General features: G+C 34.9%; 1 protein-coding gene across 1 annotated transcript in view; it reads right to left on the bottom strand.

The window, feature by feature from the left end:
- The window catches only part of FMN1 (formin 1), an 85022-nt gene that overhangs the window by 21980 nt on the left and 35871 nt on the right, over positions 1-27171 (bottom strand). Inside the window, exons 8-12 of the mRNA XM_029284105.1 lie at positions 26610-26698; positions 20884-21013; positions 18865-19011; positions 14100-14159; positions 11579-11699 (exon numbers count right to left, since the gene is read on the bottom strand). Of these exons, the coding sequence (XP_029139938.1) occupies positions 11579-11699; positions 14100-14159; positions 18865-19011; positions 20884-21013; positions 26610-26698 (547 nt within the window). The remainder of the gene's footprint in view (positions 1-11578; positions 11700-14099; positions 14160-18864; positions 19012-20883; positions 21014-26609; positions 26699-27171) is intronic.

Here is a 27171-nt window from a genome sequence, read left to right on the forward strand (position 1 = left end):
TCACATCAAAGCTAGACTGCTTCTGTATCTATATAATCTTGATACATGTTAAAGTCCTCCTTGGTATTATGAAATAGGTGATCAACAATATAAAGAAACTGAAATTTCTATTGACTTCATTATGTGTCCACTGCATATGCAAACTATGCAATATACTGAAAGAATGAGGAAAAAAATAAATTTCTTAATTGATAATCCAATACTCTCTGAATTAAAAGAGAAATGTTTTTACCTATCTTACTTCAGAAGGCAGAAATGTACAGCGCAGCATTCAGTTCTACAACTAAATGAAACATTATTTTTTTTATTCCTAATCAAATTCCTTCACTTCTAGAGTTTATTTAAATATCACACACAGCCTTAATCTAGTCACATTAATTCAGAAGCACATAACACTGATTTCAATGTATGTGAGATAAAGAATCTGGCATTTTTTTTAATGTATTAGTTCATAAAATATATAGACTGTTACATACGATCACCCCTTGTTTGGTTACAAAATTTTTAACAATCCAATAATATCAGCTAAGACATCTATGATCCAATTTAAAAAAATATAACTAATATTTTTAAATGTTGGCTATTGAAAATGTATGTCACATGTAATATTAACAGATGATATTTATGCCAAATGCTGCACAACAGGACAGCAAGGGATCAAGCATTACATTCTGGATCAAGACAATAACTCTGCTGTCTTGAGTCTTCTCTCTAGGCCATTTGGCAGCATAATTCACCAATGTTTCTGAATTAGTGTTAGAGAAAAGTTCCAGAGTCTTTTTGCAAAGGAATAAAATAGGCCTGGACATCATAACTGGCATAGGAGGAAAATACCATCTGCCAAAAAAGTAGCTCACCCATGCAATTGTTCTTTTATTTCTGATCCTCTGTTATTATGTGAAGGAAAAGCATTATTTCATATACATATTATAATTGAAATGTACACTGGAAAGTTAAACCTATAATTAGAACTTGCCCAGAGAAAATTATGCTTAAATTTTGGATGGAAGCACGAATGTGAAATATAACCGTTATTTTTCAAAATTTGAGTTTATGAACTGCCTTACTCTCCACAAATGTAGTTTTGATTTTCTGTGCTCTCCCAATGAACCAAAGCTTTATTTTGTTTTTCTGGCACTGATATTGCTGGAAAATAAAGAATGATTGTCTCTAAATCTAACACAGCTAGGGCTACCAGATATTTGAACAGAGAAAGGAGGATATGGATAATTGGAAAGAAGAACAAACGGTGGAAAGGAAGACAATTTCTTGGCATCTGTGAGAAAAAATGTTCTTATACCTACAGGTATATGAAATTACTTTTTCCAGTACCAGATTGTTTTTTATTTTTAGAACAAATATTTATTTTCAAGAATATGTGCTAGTAATAATATAGAATTGATGATGTCAGGCTTTTCAAATTTCACCATAGCAATGAATGTATGAGTCATGTGATTTATATAGTGATCACAGATTTGAAGGGATTGGATTGAAGCCAATTGCTGGATTTAGGAAATAAATAATGTAAATCTAGACAGCAGATGAAAGACAGAAAGAAGATGACCAGTTTCAGTGACTACTACTGTTAAAATAGTCCAAAGAACAACAATAACGATAATCAGTTGTCAAAAAGCCAGACAATGTCTACGTTTAAGGTCATGCCTGCTGGACAGAGGACATGAAGACAAATAAAAGGACATTCTTCCTTTTGCTGGGCACCTAGTAAGCCTAAGCACAATATGGAACTCCCACTTGAACCAGTAAATTAATGGAAAGGCAGGATATAAATCCACAAATAAAGAAGCAAAACAAAAATTAATGGTATTTATTCCATTATTTATTCCACTCTTTCTATGCCACCCAAAGGCTTAGGGTTTATTGGCAGTTAACCCAATAAATGTTAAGATCATAAGAGCCACCAACAAATAAAGTAGAACTTAGATTTGGTGGATATTTATATCAGGAAATCCTTGTAAGCAAGGGGCATAGGAAGTTTGAAAAGTAGCAGGCAAAGAAGCATGGCCCAGTCTCATCTGTCCAGCTCAAATTTCTGTTGGGAGACAGAAGGCAAGCATTTAGTAAATGCAAAATATACAGTACACATGTTCAGTGTAAAGAAGCATGCTGGTGCTTGTTCAAGTCAGTTTTATGGAGGGGTTGCTGTTTTGTTTAAACAGTAGATAAGGATGGTTTCTAAAGGAGACTGGATTCTTTTTAAAAAAATCTTAAGGCAGACACAAAGTTACTTCCTCAGCTAACTCTTAGAGAGCTCTGGAAAAAACAGTTTCTGCTAATGACTCTTCATGCTTCTGCCAGTCTTCTCTCTCTGGATAATAAAATATACAATTGTAAACAGTCATATCTCATGCTGTGACCACACTGGAATGATAGCTAAGGAATGACAGCTAAGGACAGAAATAAGGATTAACAATCCAACTGGGAGATGCAACACATCTCTGGAAAGATTCAAAAAACCCTGGAACAAGCCATCTGTAATTACTAGAGCCAAAGGAAAGCAGCAAGGAATGCTGGACAGCTAACCATGGAGCAAAAATAGAAAAATAGGAAGTTGAAATGCTTGGCATCCTGTGGTTGGTTGTTATTGTTTACTCTTCATAAAATATTAGTACACGATGCAAAAAATGATATTGTCTGCCAATTTTAATCTCCCTTAAAACTCATCCCATAGGGCATGGGCCAATATAAAGCAGCCAGCATAATATATTGATTTTTGTGTTGGCATAGGACTGTGGACATCCAGGTAAACTTGATCCAGTTATTTTTCTTGAGCTTAACCTGTCTCTCAACATTTCTGCTAGGGGATAAGTGAGGAAGATTCATTTAAATACCTCCTTTCCCAGAGGAAATGAAAGATATAAAATCAATGACTAAATCAGTTCAGTTCAGATATTAAGGAGGGCAATTGGCTAAAAATGGAAGTGATTCATCTGTTTATGGACTGCAGAATTCAGTAACTGTATTAAATTGGCTATCCTGCATTTCCATTCAACCAGATTAAAAGAAGTAGATACAACACATTTCAGAAAATGGCAACTGACTTTGGTTTGGTCTTATCTATGCATCTCATATTATCTGTTATTTTATTTTTTTTAAAAAAAGCTCTGAATTACCTGTTTGAAATGAAACCTGTTAACCAAGATTCTGCTTAATCAAGATCTGCTCTGTGACCCTTTTAAAAACTAGAGTGGGCTTTATGTATAAAAACTAAATATTACATATACATTATCAGCTATATGAAATTTAAAAATGAATGTTAGCATCATGAGAAGCTTCTTTACTTAATCATTTGCTGTTACATTTTAAAGTATGTTATCTGGATATATACTGTATTTTCATACTGCTTCAGATCTAAAATTAGCATGAAAAATACCTCCTATCCAAAATGACAGTGGAATATAGCAAGAAATATTATTTAAAATGTCACAATGCATGTACTGCTAGATATGCATTATGGTTTCCATGGCAATGACTAGAATTCACTAGTAGAATATGAAAATGTAGCTTAATTAGCATATTGCCATTCCCAGTTTTAATGCATTACTGCACCCATCTTTTTTAAAAAAAAAAAATCCCCCAACAAGTAAAATAATTACACAGTGCAATTTCTTTCCTTAATGTCTGTGACCAATAATCTTTTAAGGCTCCACAGACCTCTGTAAATCTGTCCAGAGATCCATTACATGTAAGCAACCCTTCACGTAAGGAGCACTGTGCTGTCAATCAGAGAGGAGCTGGTATTTTTAAGCATCATTTTAAAACGAAATGTAAAACTAGAAATAGTTCAGTGTTGATAAGGATGAATTGTTGAACAAATACTAGGACCTACCAGTAGCACTTACAGGAATCATCCCAACTAAGCCAACTAACAGCATAGACCCTTGAAACTGTCACTGATACAATCCTCCATGAGTTATGTTCCAGTGAATCAGCCTGCAAGCAGCCATTCTCTCTGTGTGTGTCTCCTGATGTCTGCTTAGAACTCAGCAGGTAAGTCATCATTCAGGGTTCCTAAAGGCCTGCTTTCTTATACTCCATTTGAAACCCATGCCATCTCAAAGAACGCTTTAGAATTTAAAATCTCATTTTAAAGTAAGAGCACAAGGGAAAAAATATTTTTAAGGAAACACATTGGGATAACTGATTGAATAAACTCTTTTTAAAAACTTTTTCAAGGGATACAAAGTGCCCTTTCCTCTCCCTACTCTGTCTTTTAAACAAGGAAACACCTTGTTCTCTTAGAAGAGAGGTACATATGATATTAACCAAGGCATCTCTAATAATGTTTTGGCTAGAAACTACATTTTAATTTGGGCAATGATCCCAAAGACAACTAATGGAATGAATCGATCCCAACAGCCTATCCAAGTTCTTGGGTGTCTAATTATATGAAAGGAGCTTCCATTTACATCCATAATTGACTGTGCATCAATGTTGAGACTTGGCCTGTCTAAATGCAAGATATTTTGTTGGGATGTGGGTGGAGGAGCTGGGGAATAAAGAATCACAAAAAGTTCCTGATTTTTTTTGTAACCTGATTGCAGGATTCACCAGCAGAGCACATGGGCTCATGTCTTGCAGCTCTTAGCTGACTCTGGCCTTGAGAAAGTTGAGGCAACAACAAAATATGGAACCATTAAGTACTGGAGGTCTCCTTCCCTTACTTCTTTTATTCAGTATTGACTTAGCATATTTACTTACAAATAGTCTGGAATGATGTGGCAGACGAGCAGAACCAAAAACTGGTTGAAGCAAGTGGCAGATGGAACCAGAGCCAAAATAGATAAGAGTTCAATCTCTTTTCCTCCTTTTTAAATGCCTCTTTTTCCTGATAGCCCCTTCTAGTATTTCTCAACTTTAAGACGTACAAAATGTGTGCACTTCAACTCCCAGAATTCCCCAGCTAGCCATGCAGACTGGAGAATTCTGAGAGTTGAAGTCTACACATCTTAAAGCTGATGAGATTGAGAAACACTCGCTTCTTCTTTTTTCCCCACCTACATTTGAAGAGGTAAGGAACAGCTTGCTGTTCTTTCAATTGATCATTTACAGTGTGATTTTCAAATGAGGATGAAATGAGGCTGAGAACCAAGGGCTATAGTTTAACTAATGTAGGGTTATACTCTCTCTCTCTCTCTCTCTCTCTCTCTCTCTCTCTCCCTCTCCCTCTCCCCCTCTCTCTCTCTCCCTCCCTCCCCACCCATCTTACAGACTTAACTTTTAGAAACATAAAGCTAGATAAATCTCAGAAAATCTAGGGTAACTCTCTGAGTTATGTAATTATTGCTTTTATTCTATAGATATTATACTCAAGGTGAAGGTTTTTTTTAAAAAATAATGTTCTTGTAGAGGGACGTGCTACCCTTGACATTAAGCTTTATAATATCAACCTTGTGTTATTACACTGTGAAGCTTCAGAAAATAAATCAAAGTAAAAATAAATAAAACAAACAAAGTAAGAACTTTTCACACAGTTAAATATTTAGCAACTCATCTAACACACTGGACAGTATTTTGGCTTTAAAACTATTGTTTGGATTTAGCAAATGTGGCCAAGCATTTGAAAAGGGAGAAATGAAAAATGTAATCATTCTAAGCTGAAATACCAGTAAAGAGCTCTTCACTTAACTAATTCATATTAGGCCTTCCATTAACTGGAAAAATCCTTACTCATGTACTAGCTTTGGAACAGTGCGTATTATTAGAGGTGATGTTTTCATCATTGTCTTGGGCTTATTCCATTTTTCCTTAGTTCACTATTACTTTTCCCATCTGTATTTTTCCACTAATAGTAACATTAGAAACAGGCTTAGGAGAGGGTCTCCTTGAGCCATTCTGTGAATTGCCTGTGTCCAAGCCTAGTCTTCCTTTTGAACAGGATCAAAGAAGGACAAAAAGGATGGTCAGAAGAGTAAATTCCAAGAAGAGAGAAGGTTTTGTAAATGTTTTGCCTTGAGAAGAAAAAACTAACGGAGAGAAATGCTACTTACGACCTTTCCAATCCCTGAAAGGATGCACAAAATAGTTCAAGATTTATTGTCTGTCACTCAAGGCAGAATAACGGACAAATCTTGACACATGTTAACAAATTTTAAAGTCACGGCATAAAGCAAACAAATCCATATTTTAATATTTATCCAGTTACACTATCATCATTTTTTAAAATATTCCCACAGGTTTTATGACTTACTTTTCAGCATTTTTCATAACATTAAGATTTCTATACTAGATATCTCTTTCCTCTTACTTTATGTCTACTTTCCTTCCATTCTGTTGGTGAATATTATACTGTATCTTCTAATTTCGTTTTCATACAGGAACTCTCTTCCTGCAAGCATTTACTTTTTTTTCTAATTGTTCTTACTTCAATGTCCATTCCTATCCAAGATCTACTCTTGATGCTGCTAAGAAATGGCATTTAGGACTTCTCCTTACCATTTCGTTTTTTTATTATAAACATCCAACATTTACATTTACATTCATTGAACCATGTATTATACGGTTTTACTTTACTTTACTTTATTTTACTTTACATTACTTTACATTACATATATTTCCTAAAAAGATACTTCTGCATTCATCCTTGGATCATGATCCAAAAACAAATTTTCTGCTCTCTTCATCTCTTTCACACTTACTCATGTCACATGACTGAAATTCTTTCCTATGTATCTCATGTATTTGGAACATTTCAGACTTAGACCTGATTCAGTGGAATATAATGTAAAATTATCACAAATTTATGGATTTTTATTTTCATACACATCCACAACCTAGATGAAATCAATTCACACTTCCTAATATAACTTCTAGCCCTTCTGCAGTCAGAGAGCCCTGGTGGTGCAGTGGTTAGAATGTAGTAGTACAGGCTAACTCTGTGCATTGCCAGGAGTTCAACCCTGACCGGCTCAAGGTTAACTCAGCCTTCCATCCTTCCAAGTTCAGTAAAATGAGAACCCAGATTATTGGGGGCAATATGCTGATTCTGTAAGCCACTTAGAGAAGGCTGTAAAGCACTATGAAGTGGTATATAAGTCTAATTGTAAGTGCTAGAATGAAATCTACATCTTCACTTCCCTGAATGTAATCTTCAATTCCTTAGGATCAGACCATCTTTATTATATCTTTTCTTTTCTGGATTCACAGACCTTTAAATTACCTATTGTTCTTTCATTTAATTTGTTAATTCATGCTTCCTTACCATTTTCTTCTCTTCAATTTCAAGTCATCAGATAGGACCACAGTTAATGAACTCCCAACACCTATCCTGACTTTAGTCAATTGATGACTTCCGCATAATTTTCTTTTGTAAGATAGGGAAAGGATATTGCTAGGCTAGTGGTAATGATAAGGACAGTACCAGTCAGTTTTGGCACACTTTGGGTCAATGTGTGACAAGAACAACCAAAATCCACTTTTGGGGAAACAACCTATAGACTAATTTATAAAGCAGAGTGTTGCCTACATTCCAGTAAGTGAAATATATATGGTTGCATTGACACAAACTCAGATTGAATATTTAAAAAATTTTAACGGAAGTATTATCCTTTTAAAAAAAGCTTTGCTATATCTCTTCAAAGGCATGAAATTGTTGGTAGTCCCATTTCTGTTTGAATTTGTGATTCTATGGTATCTAGAAATTGGTGGGAGGAGTTCATTTGAATTTTAGCTTTTACTTTACTTAATTCTAGTTTCCTTAAAATGTACACTGTTAACATTTTGAATACAACTGAAACTTGATTTCAACAAAGGGCTGTCATAGATCCTGTGTGTGCATATCCATGGGAAAAACACATTAGGTAAAGTAACTGTTTCTATTGAAATAAAAAAAATCACATCTTTTAAAGTTTTTATTTGTTTTTTTCTGATGAGGGAAACTATCTTTGTATTAGTAGATCAATACATTAAAATGTATTTGAATATTTCCAACTACAACTAAGAATAGTTTCCAAGTTTCCACTATTTCAGAATATCTAAAATTTTGAAGCTGTAAATTAATGTGATGGTAAATCTCTTAAATATTAGCAAAAGTAATTTAAATATATGGTTGACCAAACTGATAGTTCCAGCATGGGTAACATCTGTAATATAAACAGTCAAACTTAATATTGTTCGTCTAATATTGTATATAGGAAATTTTGCGCTTGTCTGGATAACTGGATGTAGCCTTCTCTGAAGACAGTTTTTGCAAATGACATCTGTTTCAGTTTTAGGTTTTTACTAGTATTTTGCCAAAAGCCACAGCTTTTTAATGGTTGCCAGAGACTACATAGATTCACCAGATATTTTGTGCACATGCAAAAACAATATCCTTTTCAATTAAAACATTTCACATGGTATTGTGTCTGACAAGGTACAAAAATAGTTGTTTGAAGAAAAAATGCTTTTTCTTGGCCTCTTAACCAAAACTCAGTTTTTACCACCATGCTCTTGTTACTTTTGGTGGCAAATAAGGTTGAATTTTGAGTTCATGGAGAGGAGATACATTATGCCCCTTTGGCCTATGTAGGACTAAGGAGAATTGGTGCTAAATGTATCACTAGATCAGTTCAAATTGTGACATGATAAATTCAAGAATTCAAATTTGGAGTAAAATAAGTATCTTCTTTTTAGCAATTCATGCATATAACCATCACCGTAGGAGTGATTCTGAAGTCTGTATTCTTGCATGTACTCTTTATTATCCTATGTAGAACTTATAATTGGACTTAGGCACACTTAATTTTGGTATAGTAATTCATTTTGTAAACCAGATATTATTTTAATATTATTCCCAGCTCTACACCTTTTTAAATGCTACCTGATGTATCTTGCGTACAACCGCGGTACAACTCTGACTGAGCTGTAAAACAAGATAATATTTTATTTTATTTTATTATTTTATTGTTTATTTTGTTTTATTATTTATTTGCTGTCCATCTTGCCTCAGGGCGACTCTGGGCAGCTTACAAGAAGCTATAAAATCATAACATATACAGTAAAACTTTCTAAAAACAATAAAAGTGACATCACAATCAGGGAAAATTGTAAATAAAATACGCTATTAAAAATGGAATTTTGTACAGTATTGAGTGGAGTAGAAGTGTATATATGGAATTATATCTCACTTCCTAAGAAACACCTGGCAAAACTGTTTCTGCTCTTTGAGATAGGAAGTTCTCTAATCTTTTGCTGTTTCCTTGCCAATGGAAGAATTCCTTCCCTTCAAAATGATCAACACTAAGTTCATGAAAACTCTCTGCCTTATAATGTCTTTAAATAGGTTAAAGATAGAATAAGAATTGGGAAAATAAAAATGCTAACATTATTCTGTGCTAGATTCTAGCAGAGATAATAGCAGAACGTACTTCATTTTCTTGTGGAACATTCTGTGTCATTTCTGCAGAAAGAGTTTTAATATATTCTATTGTTCAGCTCCCATTTTTAATTAGCATTTGTCCAGTTATTTGAAATAACAAACTGAAAGCTCTTCTTCCACTTTCTTCTTCCATATTCTACCAGATAATTCTGATCAAATTAAACTGATCTTCAGACATTAACTTCATCTCCAGGAGAGATTTTTTTTTAATTTAAGTTGTAGGATGAACCTAGACAAAATTAATTCTCTGCAATATTTGTTTCATCACGAATCTGCCACAAACCCACTTTTAGCAAAATTTCCAAATTTGCTCCCATCTGACAAAATTCTACCTCTTTTTGCCAGGTTGCATTTCTTGGATAAGATAAATTTGTATCAATTGTTTAAAATTACTACAGTAAGATTCAACTATAAAGTTCAACCTTACTGCAAGATAAATATAGGTAGTTCTCTGCTTACAACCACAACTGTGTCCAAAATTTCTGCTGTTAAATGAGACATTTATTAAGTGAATTTCGCTCCATTTTTCTTGTAACTGTTGTTAAGTGAATCACTGCATTTGATAAGTTAGTGACATGGTTTTTAAATGAGTCTGGCTTCCCCACTGACTTTGCTCATCAGAAGGTTGTAAAAGGGGATCACAGGACCCTGGGACACAGCAATGGTCATAAGTATGATCCACTTGCCAAGCATCTGAATTTTGCTCACATGATCATGGGGATCGTAACTGGTCATAAAATGGTCATAAGTCACTTTTTCAGTGCCGTTGTAACTTTGAACAGTCATTAAATGAACTGTTGTAAGTTGAGGATTACCTGTAAGGTACTGTAAGCAAGTAAGGCTGAACTATAAAACTATATATAAAGACACATGGAAAAACAAATGACTTGTATTCTAAAGGAGAATAAAGTTTATTTTCAGTAGACTGTGAAATAAACAGGTGAGATAGAAAAGAAAGGCTGAAATATTCCTCTACTTATTTAAAGGAATATGCAATGTTAAAAAAAAAACAACAACCCAGCATTTTATTGACTTCCTGTTACAACAATCACTGCTTGTGCATGTCAGATGTATAGCATGAGAATGATACTTTTGGAAAATGGTAGATCAAACGCAGATCACATTTCAGCATGAAAAAGATAGGGGAGTGGAGACCAAGAGGGCTTAACAGAACCAAGAGATGGGAGGAGATAGAGCATTCATGGACAGCAAGGTTAAATAAACAACAGCTGATATTTCCTTATGACCTTTGAAATTTTCTTTAGAACAAATATGAGCTTATTCAGAGCTAGCTAGCTAGAAGAATAAATTGTTTAATGAAAAATTTTATTGACAACTGTGGATAGAATCCTTGAATATTTCAAGAACATTTCTGTTTAGAGAGAACAGAAATGACCAATAACTTATATACATTAAGATGCTTTGTATCCATAAATATAATTTATGACGGCTCCCAATTTATTTTTGCCAATCTCCTTTAAAAAAAATGCAAACAACTTTTATTAATCTCTTTTAAGTCAACAGCAGAAGGCCTAAATTTGAAATTCTTGTTTCCCTTGTTGGAAAATGGCCTGATACAATGTGTTTGATCTATAAGCAATGAGAACGCATAAATAGTAGAAGCTTCTTTTGAGAATGTATCTTGACAGCAGTTCTACCCACTGCAGCCAAGAGACTATTCTGTTTAAAAAGAACTTAATCATTTTCAAATGGAATTTTTGCTTTGAGTTGCAAGCACAGCCTTTACTGATATGTAAATTATGTCAACTCTATCCCAAATTGCTTATTTTATTCAACTTTTCCATTAGTATTCATTGTCCATCAAAAGTTACTGAATATTACTATAAAATTAGAGTCAGTTACAGTACATACTGGATTCTACCTACAAGGTTAAATTTACAGTAATCCAGTAGAAAATTTAGAAGACGTTTGCTTAAAACTCATATTCTTCAAGCAAATGTTCTTTAAAGTTCTTAAATGCAATGCAAGAACTAAAGTTAATATCATCAAAAATATTTATTGTTGACTTTGTTTTTAACTGTGGTAAATTAATAACATGGATTTGCTACAGTACAGCTCAAACAGCAGTAATCTACCCAAAGCTGCAATCCAAAGCCTATTTACTTGGGAAAATTTGCCAAAAATATTTTGGAAAGCTGGATTGCTCAGCATATTTTCAAAAGGAAACTAGATTTTATTTACCTTCTAGATCTCTCTTTAGTTTTCTTAAATCTTTTATCAGATCTTCAAATTTTACTTGTGATGCCTGGAAGAAATCCTGGGGCTCTGGCAATGGAAAAACACTATTTTCTGTTCCTGCATCCTAAACAAGAAAGTTAAAACCAATAACTGTAACAATGCTATACATCCTACTGAAACAGATATGTTTCATGAATTATATATATAAATAAATGATGCAAGTTAAAAAAGTTAAAAAAGTACCCCTTTCCCCTGAAGACACATTAAAATCTCCCCAATGAAATGCTTGTGATCTCCAAAGGAACCCAAATTACGTTTGTAGTACATAATAATTGTAATATTTTAGCATCATCTAAGTTAAAGACAGCTCATCATGTTAATACAACTTTATTGTATTGTATTTATTGTATTGTATTCCTTTATGATTGCACAGCTTTTACCCTCTTTTATCTCCTTTGCCTTGGGCTTGGCTTCTAAGCTGTGGAATTTCTTGCCAAAAATTCTAAATTCCTTTTTGGTTATCTTTTTACTGGCAGGTATCTGATGGACAAACACTGTGGCTCCTGAGATAAAATTTATTTGACCATGCTTTAATGACTCTTAATTATTTGATTTGTACTGTGACGTTGCAAGCTATCATAGTTAGAAATGCAGAATATAAATCCAATGAATAAATTGATAAATAAGACACCACATTTGTTCAGAGAGAATAAGTCTCATAGAAACATTCAGCTTTTGTGATGTCACAGGTGGCTGGCGACACCCAAATTTATGCCTGGCAATGTTATTTATTTCCACAGTTCCCTAAATGAGGAAAATGTCAGAAGTGTCTGGTTAATGAATAGCAACTTTTCCAGTAAGCACGGAAGTGTTTTCTCTGTTTATCCATTCATCTTAGCCTTGGCACCTCATTGAAAACCATTGCCTAGCATGCAACGAAAACAAAGATACAAAGTTATCTTTGCATAAGCAAATCCTAATTTTTAGTTCTAGTTTAATGGCTTGTAACTGTGTTTTGCCATTTATAGGAAGTTCTTTAATCCAGAGAAGGATTACGCAAGAATAAATAAAAGGAGTAATTTAGAAATACTCCCTTTTCTCCTTTATTTTTATGTGCTATTACTCATGCTATCACAACTCTTTGAAGAGGATTTGAAGAGTGCTCCAGGATGAATTAAATCCCCAACTTTTATTTTCTACTTATGGAAATCTTCACTCAATCATAAAACTTTGGGTCTGTAGAAGTTCAAAGTTCCAATATCTTGGGAATGGAAAGTTAAAATATAAGTCTCTGTAGTTTATATAAATTAATATCCTATTGATAACTATTAAATCTGATCTTTGTATATCTAGTGAAGTATTCAAATAAAGGCTTTAAATGTTTCTTGAATCTAAGAAATGCAAAAAGTTATGTGACTAGATCTACAAATTGCTCCCTTTAAAATATAGATAGTATTGAAATTATGAAAGATTGCATGTGTGGTTAAATTAAGCTTCCTGGCAAACGTAGAATTTTGAAAATATTTTAATTTTATCAGATCTCATACATTTTAATATGTATTATTTGATCCATTTATTATAAATAAATGAATTGCTATTAATACATTGTTAAGGATAACAATAATCTTCTTTGTAAACCAGTAGCATTTAAAATATATAAATTTATTAGCCATTTATTCACACTACTGTGTATTATTAATCTAAATGTTCTGAATATATATTCAAATATACTCATTTGCTGTATGTTTAGCATGACATTTTTAAAGTTGAAATAACTACATTTAGCCGATTAATTAGGAACCTGGCTAATATTCTGCCCCACTTTGAAGGACAGCCTCTCCCCAATTTCATCTGCCTCTCCTACCAGATCAAACAGAGCAGAAATGTTATGGGTTCCATCACCTAGAAAGTTATCTTTGGCGGGCCCTAAGTGACTAGCTTTTTTCTGTGGGGGCACCAGTGCTGTGAAATCTTCTCCCTCCTGAGGTGAGATTGGCCTTGTTCCTGTTGAACTTGAGGTCCCTCAAGTCCAGATTATGCCAGCAGGCCTGGGGACCTCAGGAGAAGGGCAATATAGTTATAATTGTAAATGTAATTTTAATTGTTTTTATATTTCTCTTTTTACTGTTTGTAAGTTGCCCAGAGTCATCCAGGGTGGCATATAAATTTAATTACAAGTAAATAAATAAATAAACAAACTAATGAGGTGGCTCTGCTATTTTTAACAATTTTCATTTATTATTCTTTCCAAAGAGGATCCCATACCCATAATGTCTTTTTGTTGGGATTAGGAGATGTAGGAAGAGAAGTAAAGCCATTCATGTAGCTTATGTTTCAACTTTAACTGAAGATATGCACACAAAAAAGTCAAAGTAATAGACAACAGGTTTAATTTTTCTCAATTGGGTGCTAGCTTGCTATCCTTATCGTTCCTGTTTCTTTTCTCATGTAGGAATGGGATGAGCGTAACTTTACAGAACCTTCTTAAATAATATACACAGTGCAGTAATTGATAAAAACTTACCTTATCACAATGGCGTAGGTAATAAATTACAACATAATCTGCAAGGCTGATTCCTGTATCCTAAAAGAGGGATAATTGAAAAATAAGATTTCAAATATCAGAAAATGTGGAACATGAACATTAAAAAAATACACATTGAAAAGGATATTTTACTGTAATTTATACTTCCTAAGCTCTTAATAAAGGAGAAGTGACCACAAACTCTGTGAAAACTAATTTATAATAGCAAATAGTATAAATAATTAATAATAAATTGCTATTGTTTTCTATTACTGTTCTATTTTCAGGCACTCTCTTTATAGCAACTTAAGGAGACTTAAACTCATCCAAGAAAATTTTATCTCTTAATGGGGATAATACAGAATCAAATAACTTTATAAAGTTTTTGCCATATTGTGGCTTGTTCTGTCATATAAAGGTGTTGCTTGTCATGATCAGTAATGACTTGGACATGGACTTAGTTGAAATGAGGCCATCTGAGTCTGTAGCATCACCACAAAAGCACCTGATCTCCATTCTAAAATTTGTCAGAAGCCAAAAACTGGGATTCTCAGGCTCACCTCTCCCTGCCTGTTCTCTATGGACACACACTGAGTAATTGGGCTTGGCAAGAATATTATGTAAGTATCAACAGAAAATATTTTTCCAATTGAATTTAAAACATGGTGGAGATCCCAGAATACATGATGGAGATTTTAATTCTTCTCAGATCCCTCCCAGGCACATTAGGCTTGGGGAGGGGGGGAAGTTACCAGAGAAAAGAAAGAAAAATCAGCTAAGTGGGGACCACAGGGCATGTTTGGCCTAGAGAAGAGGAATCTGCAAAGAGACATGTTAGCTCTCTTTGAATATCTGAAAAATTAATATGTAAAAGGTGAGGCAGATGTGTTCAAAGCTGTTCCAGAAAATAGGTCAGGAAACAATGGGGTTAAACTATTTGGATGCAGATTTCAGTTGGGCATAGAGAAAAAAATTGTAACAGTAGAAGCTTTTTGACAATGCAGGTGGATCCTGCAATAGAATCTGGATGGCCATGGCAGAGGAATGGATTAGATGATCTCCAAAGTTTACACTACGTGATTTTATGATTCTGTTGTAATACAACGTTCACGAAGGACAAGTCATTTTCAAAAAATTATAGACATTTCTTCTCCCAACTGTACTGCACCATCAAGGCCAGAGAGCCAGTTTGGTCTAGTGGTTTAAAGCACCAGGCTAGAAATCAGGAGACTGAGTTCTAGTCCCACTTTAGGCATAAAACCTGGCTGAGTGACTTTGGGCCTGTCCCTCTCAGCCCAACTCACCTCATGGGGTTGTTGTTTTGTTGTGGGGAAAACAGGAGGAGGAAAGAATATTAATTATGTTCTCTGCCTTGAGTTATTTATAACATTAATAAAGGTGGGATTAAAAAAAATCTAAAGGTCACCTTATGAGCAATGAATTGTCTATAAAAGTGATGGCGAAACATTTAGAGACCCAGTGCCCAAACTGCAATCCAAAACCCACTTATTTATTACCGGGTGCCAGGTGGGCATGGCCGCGGTGGTCATGGCAAACTGGATGGGTGGGGCCAGGGTGGCAGAGGCCAGCTCCTCACCATCTCTGGGGCGTGGTACGCGTACCCACAGAGAGGGCTCTGAGTGCCACCTCTGGCCCGCGTGCCATAGGTTTGCCACCACTGGTCTATAAAGTCTCCTATGGACTGTTGGCAGCTTTTAACGACCTAATTATCATACAGGGTGGAGCCTAGAGAAAGGCTGGGGCCAGAGTGAGGGGTATCTATGGATTCTTCATTTCTGCTCCTCAGCATTCAGTCACAACTAGCCCTCATTAGTAATAGTCTTCCCTGGGACCTGTCCAGGGTTCTGAAGGATATGTCCTTCAGCAGCCTTACTTTCTGACCTCACTCTGAATGGTTTCTTGTTTATTAAACCCTTGCCCATGGCCCCTTGCTTCAAATCACTATCTGATGTGTCTTTCTATATAATATGTAAGCCACGGGTGTCAAACTCGCCATGTCACATGACGTGTCATGTCGTATCGCGATTCTTTTTGCATTGCCGAAAAAGGGTGGGCACAGCTTCGGTATGATGAAACCGGCCGCGGGCCAGCAGTTTGACACCTCTGATGTAAGCAAACTATATCAAACTTTTTAGGACATTCACAGTGATGTAGGGGCAGGGGCAGGCACTATGCTTTTCAACCATTGTTTAATTTAACATAGAAATCCCACTCCACATCATCACTCCCCCCAAAAGCAAGCATTTTGGATTAATGACAGTTTTGTACAGGAGTCCTCAACTTATGACAGTTTGTTTAGTGACTGTTCAAAGTTACAACAGTACTGAAGTGACTTATGACCGTTTTTCGCACTTACAACCTTTGCAGCATACCCATGATTAAAATTCAGCCACTTGGCAACTGACTCATATTTATGACGGTTGCAGTGTCATGGGGTCATGTGATCCCCTTTTGTGACCTTTTGACAAGTAAAATCAATGGGGAAGCCAGATTCACTTAACAATTGTGTTACTAACTTATCAGCTGCAGTGATTCACTTGAAACTGTAACAGGAAAGGTCATAAAATGAGGCAAAATTCACTAACAAATGTCTCACTTAACAACATAAATTCAGGGCTCAATTGTGGTCATAAGTTGAGGACTACCTTTAATACTGTACAACTTGTTTGGTATGTACTAGGTGTCTATCTGCATTAGTATTAAGTAACATAAAACTAAATATATCTAAATATGTCTAGAATGATTATAAGTACGTGTTTTTGAACAGACTATTCAAATCTAACAGTCAGCAGGATTTAGATATGCAGTGAATTCAAAAGGAGTCCAAATCCATATATCCATTTCAGTATATTATCATAGTACATCTCCAGTGTATAGGTAATACTTTCCCTCATATGTAGTGAATATAAAAGGAGGTTACACTGTTTTATTAGCAGCTAGGGATCCTATTACTGACCCCTTAGCATGTGCTGGTTCTTTGGGGAATTGCTGCCAGTCAAAATAAACAATACTGCAACAAATGAACTTGTGGGTGACTCAGTATTAATCAGGTCCTTACATTTCCTATAACTAACTGGCTACTAATCAGTTATAAGAAATGTACCAAATATACCAGATGTATAAAGGTAAACAGTTTCATAGACTAAAATGTTAATCCACTGAAATAAATTGCACATAGTTTCATTAGGCATGGTAAGATATCACTGTTTCAGTTTATTATTTAGACCTTCCTTTTTACATTAAGTTCAGTCATATATATTGGTAGACTCACAGGTATCCAGTAGAAGTATTGATGCCATCACACAGATTACCATGTCATCAAACAATCAATGCAAATGATGTAATGCAGATTAGATGCATCACGATTCAAGTGCAATCCAGTATATAAGGCAGTGTTTCTCAACCTTGGTGGCTTTAAGATGGGTGGACTTTGACTCCCAGAATTCCCCAGCAAGCTTTGTTGAAAAACACTGATGTGATGCATTGGATTACATGGTTGACATCACACTGAATGTGATGGCACTTGCTTCCTTTCCCCATACAGGCCCTTGAGTATGGATTTATATGATTATAATAATTAATAAGTAATTTTCTGTTTATCATACCAACAATCACTGCATTTGGATGGAATATAATTTAGAGACAAAGAAAATCTGACACTTCTTCAGTTCTTGTTCTTAGTATTCGCATCTGTACTGGGTCACTTAGATGCTACTTAAGCTACATAAAAATGTTTCCACCTATTCATAGCTAAGGCTTAAGGAAGTGAGTAGAAAAATCAAGCATATGCAAGTGAACTGACTTAGAGTTTAAGTCAATTCCCACAGACATAAGACAACTGTTGAATACAGCCTAGTGGATTCTTGATTCTGTTCAAATAATCTGACTGTCACATTACCCATTCATAAAAGGCAAATTAGTTCTGTTTATGAATCTCTCTTGTAGCACTTTTTTTCCCCAGAATTTTGGAAGGTGCAATTCCAACACACATGATAAGGATTGGGTTTCAGAAAAAAAAATACGTACCATTTTTCCATTGTTTGTTTTAAAAAAAATTTAGACTAAGATTAGTCATTTGACTTTAGTTATAGAAGTGGTTTTTAATGGTGAAATAGAGTAATGAAAGATGTACCTCAATTACCATGTGTATAGACTAAGGATGATTACCTTGATGAAAATATACAGCAACCATTACTTAGAAAAAAAAGGGATGAAACACTTTTTAGTCCAGTACAACAAGATAATATTCAGAAGTGATGGAGCATAAACCTCCCTAATTCACTGGGACATAAGAAGGAGGGGAGGGGTTAGTACAATCAGACATGGAAGAGCATGTTATTATAGCCAATTCCAATAAAAGTAGTTTTATCCTTCATCCAGAATTGATTTTCAGTCTACCTGATAGGAGAAGTGTATGTCTTATGTGTAAACAAAAACAACAGCAAAGAGAAGAAAAAAAAACCACATTTTTTTTCACAGAGCTAGAGGCATTTGCAGTGGAAGCAAGGGGAAGGAGACTAATGATAAACACATAGCACAATGTTGTACCACAAACTCCACCCCTTACATACATGTGATATTATCACTCAAATACAAAAGAGTTGAGAGTGCATTATGATGTCATAACACATATTTTGTCATTTTGGTTATGAGCAGATGTCTACCCACAAAGCAGTGCCCGCTAATTGAAAGATTGAATTCAATTAAAATTAAAAATCATGAATTAAATGCATACAGTACTTACTTTGCTCTTAACATCTTTTAGTTTGGGAAGTATTTCCAAGCCAAATCCATCTGCCTGACCACGTGTTCGATTTCCTCCGTTCATATAATTTCCAAAAGCCAGAATCAAAGCTAGAATATTTTTCACACTTTTCTTTGTGATCAACTCCTGAAAAATGTGGCAGTAATTTATAATATCAGAAAAATATTACGTGAAGAAATATTTTCTTTTCTTTATAAACATACACAGTGAAATATGCTAACAGAGAAATGCTATAATTCTGAAGGTTTTAAAATCAACTCTGGGCCATGGCATTATTTTGAGAGCCCACATTGCTCAAGTTAGTAGCATATTGAATTAGGAATTCAACAATTTTCAGCTAGAAAGTTAATTGGATGATTTTGGGATGATTATGATTATGATTATTCCATGGTGGCGCAACGGTTAGAATGTAGTATTGCAGGCTAACTCTGCTGTCTGCCAGGAGTTCAAGCCTGACTCAAGGTTGACTCAGCCTTCCATCCTTCCCAGGTTGGTAAAATAAATAATTTGTCATGTTGGTATTTTTGTTGTTTTAATATTATTAGCTGCTAAAGGAAACACCAGATAAATATTTTGCATAATAAATGAATATAGTAATCCCAGACGTCAACAAAAAGTGAACAAAGCACAGAAGAAATATAGGTTAAATTAGACAAATAAATTTACTTTGAGATCATTAGGTAGTGACTTATGCCTCAATTTCTTCCCAGAAGTTATATAGTAGAAAAGTAAATGAAGTTCAAACTGCAACTCTGAAGCAACATAATAATCTGTCACTGATCCAACCAAATATAAACACATAAATATTGTATCCCTACATTACCAGATTTAAAATAAATCTGCAAAAACAACATTCAAACTCAGAAAAATGAGAAAAATAAAAAAAAGTTGTTTTTATTTCAAAACTTTATCTGAGAATCAAATGCCTATTGCAGATTCATGAAAGCTGTTCTGACCTGGCATCTCTTTGGATCCTGTCAGTGTTGAAACTGATACAGTACTTTGCTTTGTTGCATTTGAAAATAAACATTTGCAAGATCCATTGGCATTTTAAAGATTAGCCAATTTATTATGCCCTAACCATTTATAGACGTTAGTGAAAGCTTACAATATGCCCAGGATAAATAAGCTGGATTATGCCTATTGTAATTGTAAAAATTTGGAACATATTTGGGTGTTCTCCTGGATTTGCGGCTGACACTGGATGACCAGTTGTCGGCCGTGACCAGGGGAGCGTTTTATCAGGTTCGCCTGATTCACCAGTTGCGGCCGTTTCTGGACCGGGACGCCTTACGCATGGTCACCCATGCCCTTGTCACTTCCCGCCTGGACTACTGTAATGCTCTCTACATGGGGCTCCCCTTGAGGAGCACCCGGAGGCTCCAGCTAGTTCAAAATGCAGCCGCGCGGGCGGTGTTGGGAGGGACTCGTCGCTCCCACGTTACGCCGCTTCTGCGCGAGCTGCATTGGCTGCCGGTAGCCTTCCGGGTGCGCTTCNACGTGGTTGTTCCAGCTCGCGGGACTGGCCTAAGGGATTTTAAAGGGGTTTTAATTACTTTTAAATTTGACGTATCTAAATATTTCTTTTTAATCAATTTTTAATTAGATGTATATGTTAGTATTTTAATCATTGTCAGCCGCCCTGAGTCCGCAAGGAGAAGGGCGGGATACAAATGTAATTAAATAAATAAAATAAAAATAAATAAATTTATGATTTTACATAAATTACTTGTGCTATTATATTTTATATAAATAAGATATTGATTTAATTTAAATATAGAATATTGAAACTATTTAATTTTTAATAGATCATTTTGACTTAAAATACTTGGTGTTCATAAAGATCTTAAAACCTGAAAACGACATCTGTTAGGCAGCACAACATTACATACTACTTTAACTAGACTTGAATCAATTTTCTATCATTTTTACTCAGAAATAGTTGTATTCAATGAAGAAAAATAAACCTTAGAATGCCACAAATTTTGACCCAAGTACCTTACAAACATGATGAATAATGTCAGCTTTATGATGAACTGCAATTATCCCTTCATTGAAGACAGATTGAAAGATTATACATTGGGCACGTTCAGCAAAGTTGGAGATCTGGGATAACTCATATAAAAATCTGTGAAAATAGGAGCAAACGTATATTTCGATCAAGTGATTGCATTTTACATTATATAATCCAATATATCAGAGAAATACTGACAATACATGAGTTCTTGATATGTTTTAAATTGTGAATAAAATAAAAATAATCTTCTTATCTTTATTGGAAAAGATAAATTCAATATTCCAGCACACTGTATCACAAATACAGTCTGAAAGAAATAGAAAGGTAGAGATACCGCCCTCTGCTGGAGAGAAACAAAACTAAAAACAAAAGTTCTAGTCCCTCTATGGTTATGTGACAATTGATTAGGGTCCAATGAGTCAGTATCCTATGACAATTTTATTATTCTCAGGCTTATTCCTAAATTAATCTTCAAAATAGAAACTTTAATTCTATTTTATTTAATGTAATATAAGCATTCTACTTTCAATAATACAGATCTGCTCAAAAGTAAATCCTACTTCCTTCCATAGGGTAGCAAAGAGGATACAGGATTGTATCTTAATCTCCTATCAAAAATTGATGTTTAGAGTCTTGAGGATAACCCAATACAGCACCCTTTAAGTATGATGATCATAACATTAATCAGCTATAGCTATCAAAATCAATTGCATTGTTTGGGGATAACTGGAATTATAGTCCAGCATATAATGAGTTTTCTTCTATGATCGGGACCTTGACGAGGTGAAGGGGCTTGTGTGGGTAAATGAAATCATGGGCTGTCATCGGACATCTATATGTCAAGAAGGGTCTCCCAAGGCAAATAGGCCATTATGGATACCCCAGAATAACATCGATCACATCTGGCAACCCACATTGGACCAGCGTGACAGATTATGTATGGTCTACTCTATTCCAATGCAACCTCAAAAATGGTCCTCATTCTCTGGAGGCCCTAGGGCAACTACCCACGGCAGTAGGAAGACCAAAGGCAAAGGGTGCTAAGAATCACTGGGTTAAATCAGGCTGCCTTTGGACTTTCGGCATAGGAATAGTCAACATTCAAACAATGAAAATGGACACTCAGCTAAAAGAACTGCGAACTCAACAATATGCATTGGGAGTTCGAAAAGATGAACATTTAGTTGAACTTGATAGGACTAAATGTTCATCGAAAAGATGAACATTTAGTTGAACTTGATAGGACTGGGCATTTACTCTACGCTAGAGGAACCAAAGATGGCTTATGAGGCGGAATTGATTTTCTAATTAACCAAAAACTGAAAGACTCTGTATTAAAATTTGAAGGTATATCAGACAGAGTAGTCCAATGCATCATTCAATTGAACAGACAATATAAGCTTCAAATCATCCGAGTTTATGCACCAACAATGAGCTAGCTAGATAATGAGGTCGAAGAGTTTTATGACGATGTGGCTTGCCTTCAAGACAAAGAAAAATGCTGATACAAAATACTAATGGGTGATTTTAATGCAAGAATAGGAAGAACAATACCTGGAGAAAAAGCAAGTGGCCCATATGGAAGTGGTGAATGAGATAATAGAGGTGACAGACTAGTAGATTTTGCTGAAGGAAAGGAACTTTACATTATGAACTCATTTTACAAGAAAAATCTAGCAGAAAATGGATATGGAAGAGTCCATTTGGGTACACAAGTAAAATTGACTACCTCATGTCAAGTGTTAAAATCATATTCTGCAATTGTATTGTCATCAATTGTTTTAATGTTGGAAGTCACCATAGAATGGTATGAGCTAAAGTGAAGATAGTCTGTCTAATGAAAATGATAATGCTATGAAAATGATAAAGATGTCACAAAAAACAAAAATAAAGAGTGATAAGCTGTTAGAGGAGAACAGCAATTTTAAGATTAAGCTGTCAAATTGCTTTGTTCTATTGCACGATTTGGAAGAGATGAACATTACGGACCAAAATAAACAAATAGTTAAAAACATTCTTGAATATAGCACCATTGGAAAAACACTTGGTACAGTCAAAAATCTTTGATAAAACTATTAAATGACGGACAATGAAGAATACTGGAAGTTTCACTAATAAACTGGAGTACGTTGAACTTTGCAAGACCATAAGAAAACATATCCAAGAAGAAATCTATCAGTTTAATGTGAAAAAGACAATTGAAAAAAACAAAGGGATTAATAGAGCAAAATACACACTTATCAGTAAAAGAAAGAAGGCTTTTGCATTAAAGCATGAAGATGGCTCTGTGTGTAGAACAAAACATGATAAGAAATAATTGGAAAATTCTATTCAGAGCTATACAAAGATCAAGATCACTCAAAAGTAACAACACCCACAAAAAAAGGAAATGCCAGATATCCTAGTGGAGGAAGTATCAAGTGCCATAAAATCAATGAAAAATGGCAAAGCTTCAGGAAATGACTGTGTTGTGGTTGAAATGCTGAAAGCTGGTGAACACAGTTTACACAAGATACTAGCAAAAGTATACTCGAGATGCCTCAGAGAAGAAAAATTACCTGATGCATGGAAAAATGCTGAAGTGATTCTTATACACAAGAAAGGGACCCAAGATGATTTAAAGAACTATCACCCAATAAGACTTCTTTTAATCATCTACAAGGTTTTCACCAAGATAATAGCAAAAAGAATATTGAGAACATTAAATGATGCATAGCCAAAGAAGCAGGCAGGGTTCAGAAGTGGCTACAGCACAATGGAACACATCCAGGTTGTTCAGCAAGTCATGCCTTTGTGCATGGCTTTCATTGACTATGAAAAGGTTTGGATTCAGTATTCCAGAAAGCAATAACTAATACATTGCTCAACCAAGGTGCAGACTGCTTACATAAACTTACTACAATCAATATATGAAAAAACAATGGCAACAATTTGCCCTAATGAACTTAAAGTGGAAATCAACACAGAATGAGGTGTATGACAAGGCAATACAATATCATCTATCTTTTTTTCAGCCTGCCTTGAAGAAGTATTTTGCAAAAGAATACTTTTGCAAAAAGACTGAGCAAAAGATGGAATAAAAATCATGGTGCTTATTTAAATCACTTAAGATTTGCAGATGAAATTGTTCTCTTCTCACAAGACCCAGAAGAGCTAGAAAGACACATACAAGAGCTGCACAAAGTAGGAGAACCATTTGGCTTAAACCTTAAACCATTTATTAAACCTGAAAAAGAGCCAGGTTTAATAAATTCACCAAAAAAAGAAAAATTGTTATATCTGGAGAACTAGACATACTAGACTACTACATATACCTTGGCCAATAGATCTCAATGGAAGACAATACAATAAAGGAAACTGTTAAATGTGGTTGGCAGGCATTCGGCAAGCAAAACTAACTTTTAAGAACAACCTCCTCCTATGCCTGAAGAGAAATATTTTCAATCAGTGTGTGCTACCTGCTCTAATATATGCTGGTGAAACATGGACACTAACCTCACAATTGAGACAAAAGCTATGAGTTGCGCAAAGAGCCATGGAAAGATATATGCTTGGCATTACAAGACAAGATAGAAAGATTCGCACATGGATTAGACAACAAACAAAAGTATACAATATCATCAAAAGAGTAAAAGAACCGAAATGGAAATGGGCTGGTCACAGAGCAAGAAGAACCGATGGCAGGTGGACCAAGGCAGTCATAGAATGGATCCCATCTAATAAAAAGCGCCCAGGAAAGAGACCTAACACAAGATGGATTGACGACATCAGTAAGTATTGTGGGCCCAATTGGCAAAAGAAATCTCAGGACTGTATTGGTTGGAAACATGCAGAAGAGGCCTTCATCCTTTAGTGGATAGACAATGACTAAAATGATGATGATGATGATGATGATGATGATGATGACGATGATGATGATGATGATGATGATGATATATTGAGTATGCCAGGCTTTCACATTGCTCTGTGAAAGCTGCTTATCTGAAATTTAGTTTTATTATTATTACCATATCACTTTACTAATTTTACTTTTGCTGGGAATTGGTTGCTGTTTGAGATTATTTTACTGCTTTCAAGAACAATTCTTATCTTGAGAATAATCAACCTTCATTCTATAAATCATGAAGATTTCCAGAGAGAGAATGGATTTCAATGTTTTAATCAATTATGTATTAATTAAACTGAACTAGAATCCTGGCTCTAATTTAGTTTAAGTGTCTTCCTTTGTTCTGATCTTTGTATCTATATAAGGATTAAATATGCTGGAAGTCTTCATGTCTGTTCTACCTTTCAGTGGATTCAATATAACTAGTAAAATATAAGTGTATTTCCATGCTAGGCTTCTCACTCGGTAGGAATAGTTTAGAAAGCCAAACTGGATGTTACATACATATTTGTGGATTTTCTCAAATAAAAGGCAAACTTGGGAGGTTGCCATATAAGCCAGCAGTATCTACTACATTTCTGACAGTTGGGAAAAAGAAAATGCAATCTTCGCCAGATGCACTAAGACTCCAACCCTTGAATTCTTTCCCAACACAGATTTTGCAGTTTCAAAACATCTGAACAGCAGCAGGTTTTGATCAGCTCCTTCTGTGGCTATGAAGGCTCTCTTTGATTAGCACCAATAAGAATCTTTCTCTCATGCTGTAGTACATGTACTGATACTGATATACAAATCTTTGAACCAGGATACATCCCTATTGTAGTATCATACCATAGCATTTTATTGCTTTTCTCACCATCACTGGAAATATAAAGTTCTCTCCCATTTCATCCTCTTAAAAAAATGGATGAAATACTTCCACTTGACAGAACACCAATAGACAGGGGAAATGGGAAAGATAAGTTGCCTTAAACTCCTCTCTTGATGCCAGATGGCCTCAAACCTGTTATTTTAGTAAACAGGAGCAGCAGCAAGTACTGTACAACATTTTTGTGGTGTTTTCTACCATCTCCAAAAGGTTACACAACCAAGGTGACCGAGGTGTAGGAAAAGTAGGAAGAGCACAGAATTTCAGTCTGGGTTGAATTTCCAATGCTTTTGTTGTTGTTGTTGTTTAAGGAAAAAAGTGACAGCAACTAGGAGTGTCCTTAATCAAATATATAGCCTGATTCCAACTTAATTTTAACAGGATTGCTAAAATCTATATTTTAACTAACAGGATTAGTTTTTAAATCTATATTTAAAGAAATAACTCTGGGTAACTTGAGCTCTCATTCACCCTACCTGATATAAAAAAAGGTAATGGTTTGAAATTACAATAACAAATATTTTGATTAATTAAGAAATTTTCCGCCCAGATTTAGCAACGGAAGAAGCTTCCTACTTCTCCAGAATCTCTGCATTTTCAGATATTTAGCAAAAGCACAGGTAGACATCTCCTAAGACTGGGCTATCTACATCAGGGGGCAGCCTGAAGCTGATCTTGGGTTAACAGTAAGAGCTAAAGTTAAAGCCTCCAGAGCACAGCAGTGGCAAACCACTTCTATACTATTGTCAAGAAAACTATGTGAACATGTTCATGAAGTCACCAAGAATCATACTTAACCAAAGGGGAATGAAAAAAAAAACAACAACAATAGGGCATTTGGGAATTCCTTCAGACATGTTGTTCAGCCATAATGCTATACCAAGCATTCTGCTTTTCAAGACTGTTTTGAATGACTGGGAAATACATGGGGCACCTTGCCCATCTGGTCTTACTGTTCAGGTTTGTCCAGTAGCTTAACTTCTTCTTCTGTTGAAGTGTCATAATGTTGCTTTACTTTTTCCAGTTCATCCTTCTGTGCTCTCTGTAGATTCAGTGACAAAAACAACTGTGAGATTATCTTTCTTATCTGGAAGCTGGGAATACTTCTATTTTTGGAAGTATGAAAGATTGAATTAGCTTCGACAAGTATAGTTGGTTACAATCAAAACAGAGAGAGCATCTTACATTTGGATGGTACAAAGATTGGACTTATTTAAAAGTAAAAAGAAAGAAAATACATGCAGCACATTCTTATATATCACTTTTGACCTATAGTACAAGAAAAAAATGTCTTCCATGACCATATTTCTCTTCCTAGATTGAGCCATTTATATTGTTTTAAAATCTTCTGTTTTACACGCCATTGACAAGATACATAAACTTTGTATACACTGATGTCTGAATAACAAAAAGTTAAAAAGTTATTCTACGATATATATTTTAATTCATTGCCATAAATATGGAAACATAAACTTTAGTTTGGAAATCTCAATAAATTGATGAGTATAGCTGTAC

The sequence above is a fragment of the Protobothrops mucrosquamatus genome, unplaced genomic scaffold, assembly GCF_001527695.2.
Source record: "Protobothrops mucrosquamatus isolate PMUCROS unplaced genomic scaffold, P.Mucros_1.0 scaffold_104, whole genome shotgun sequence".
Lineage (NCBI taxonomy): Eukaryota > Metazoa > Chordata > Lepidosauria > Squamata > Viperidae > Protobothrops > Protobothrops mucrosquamatus.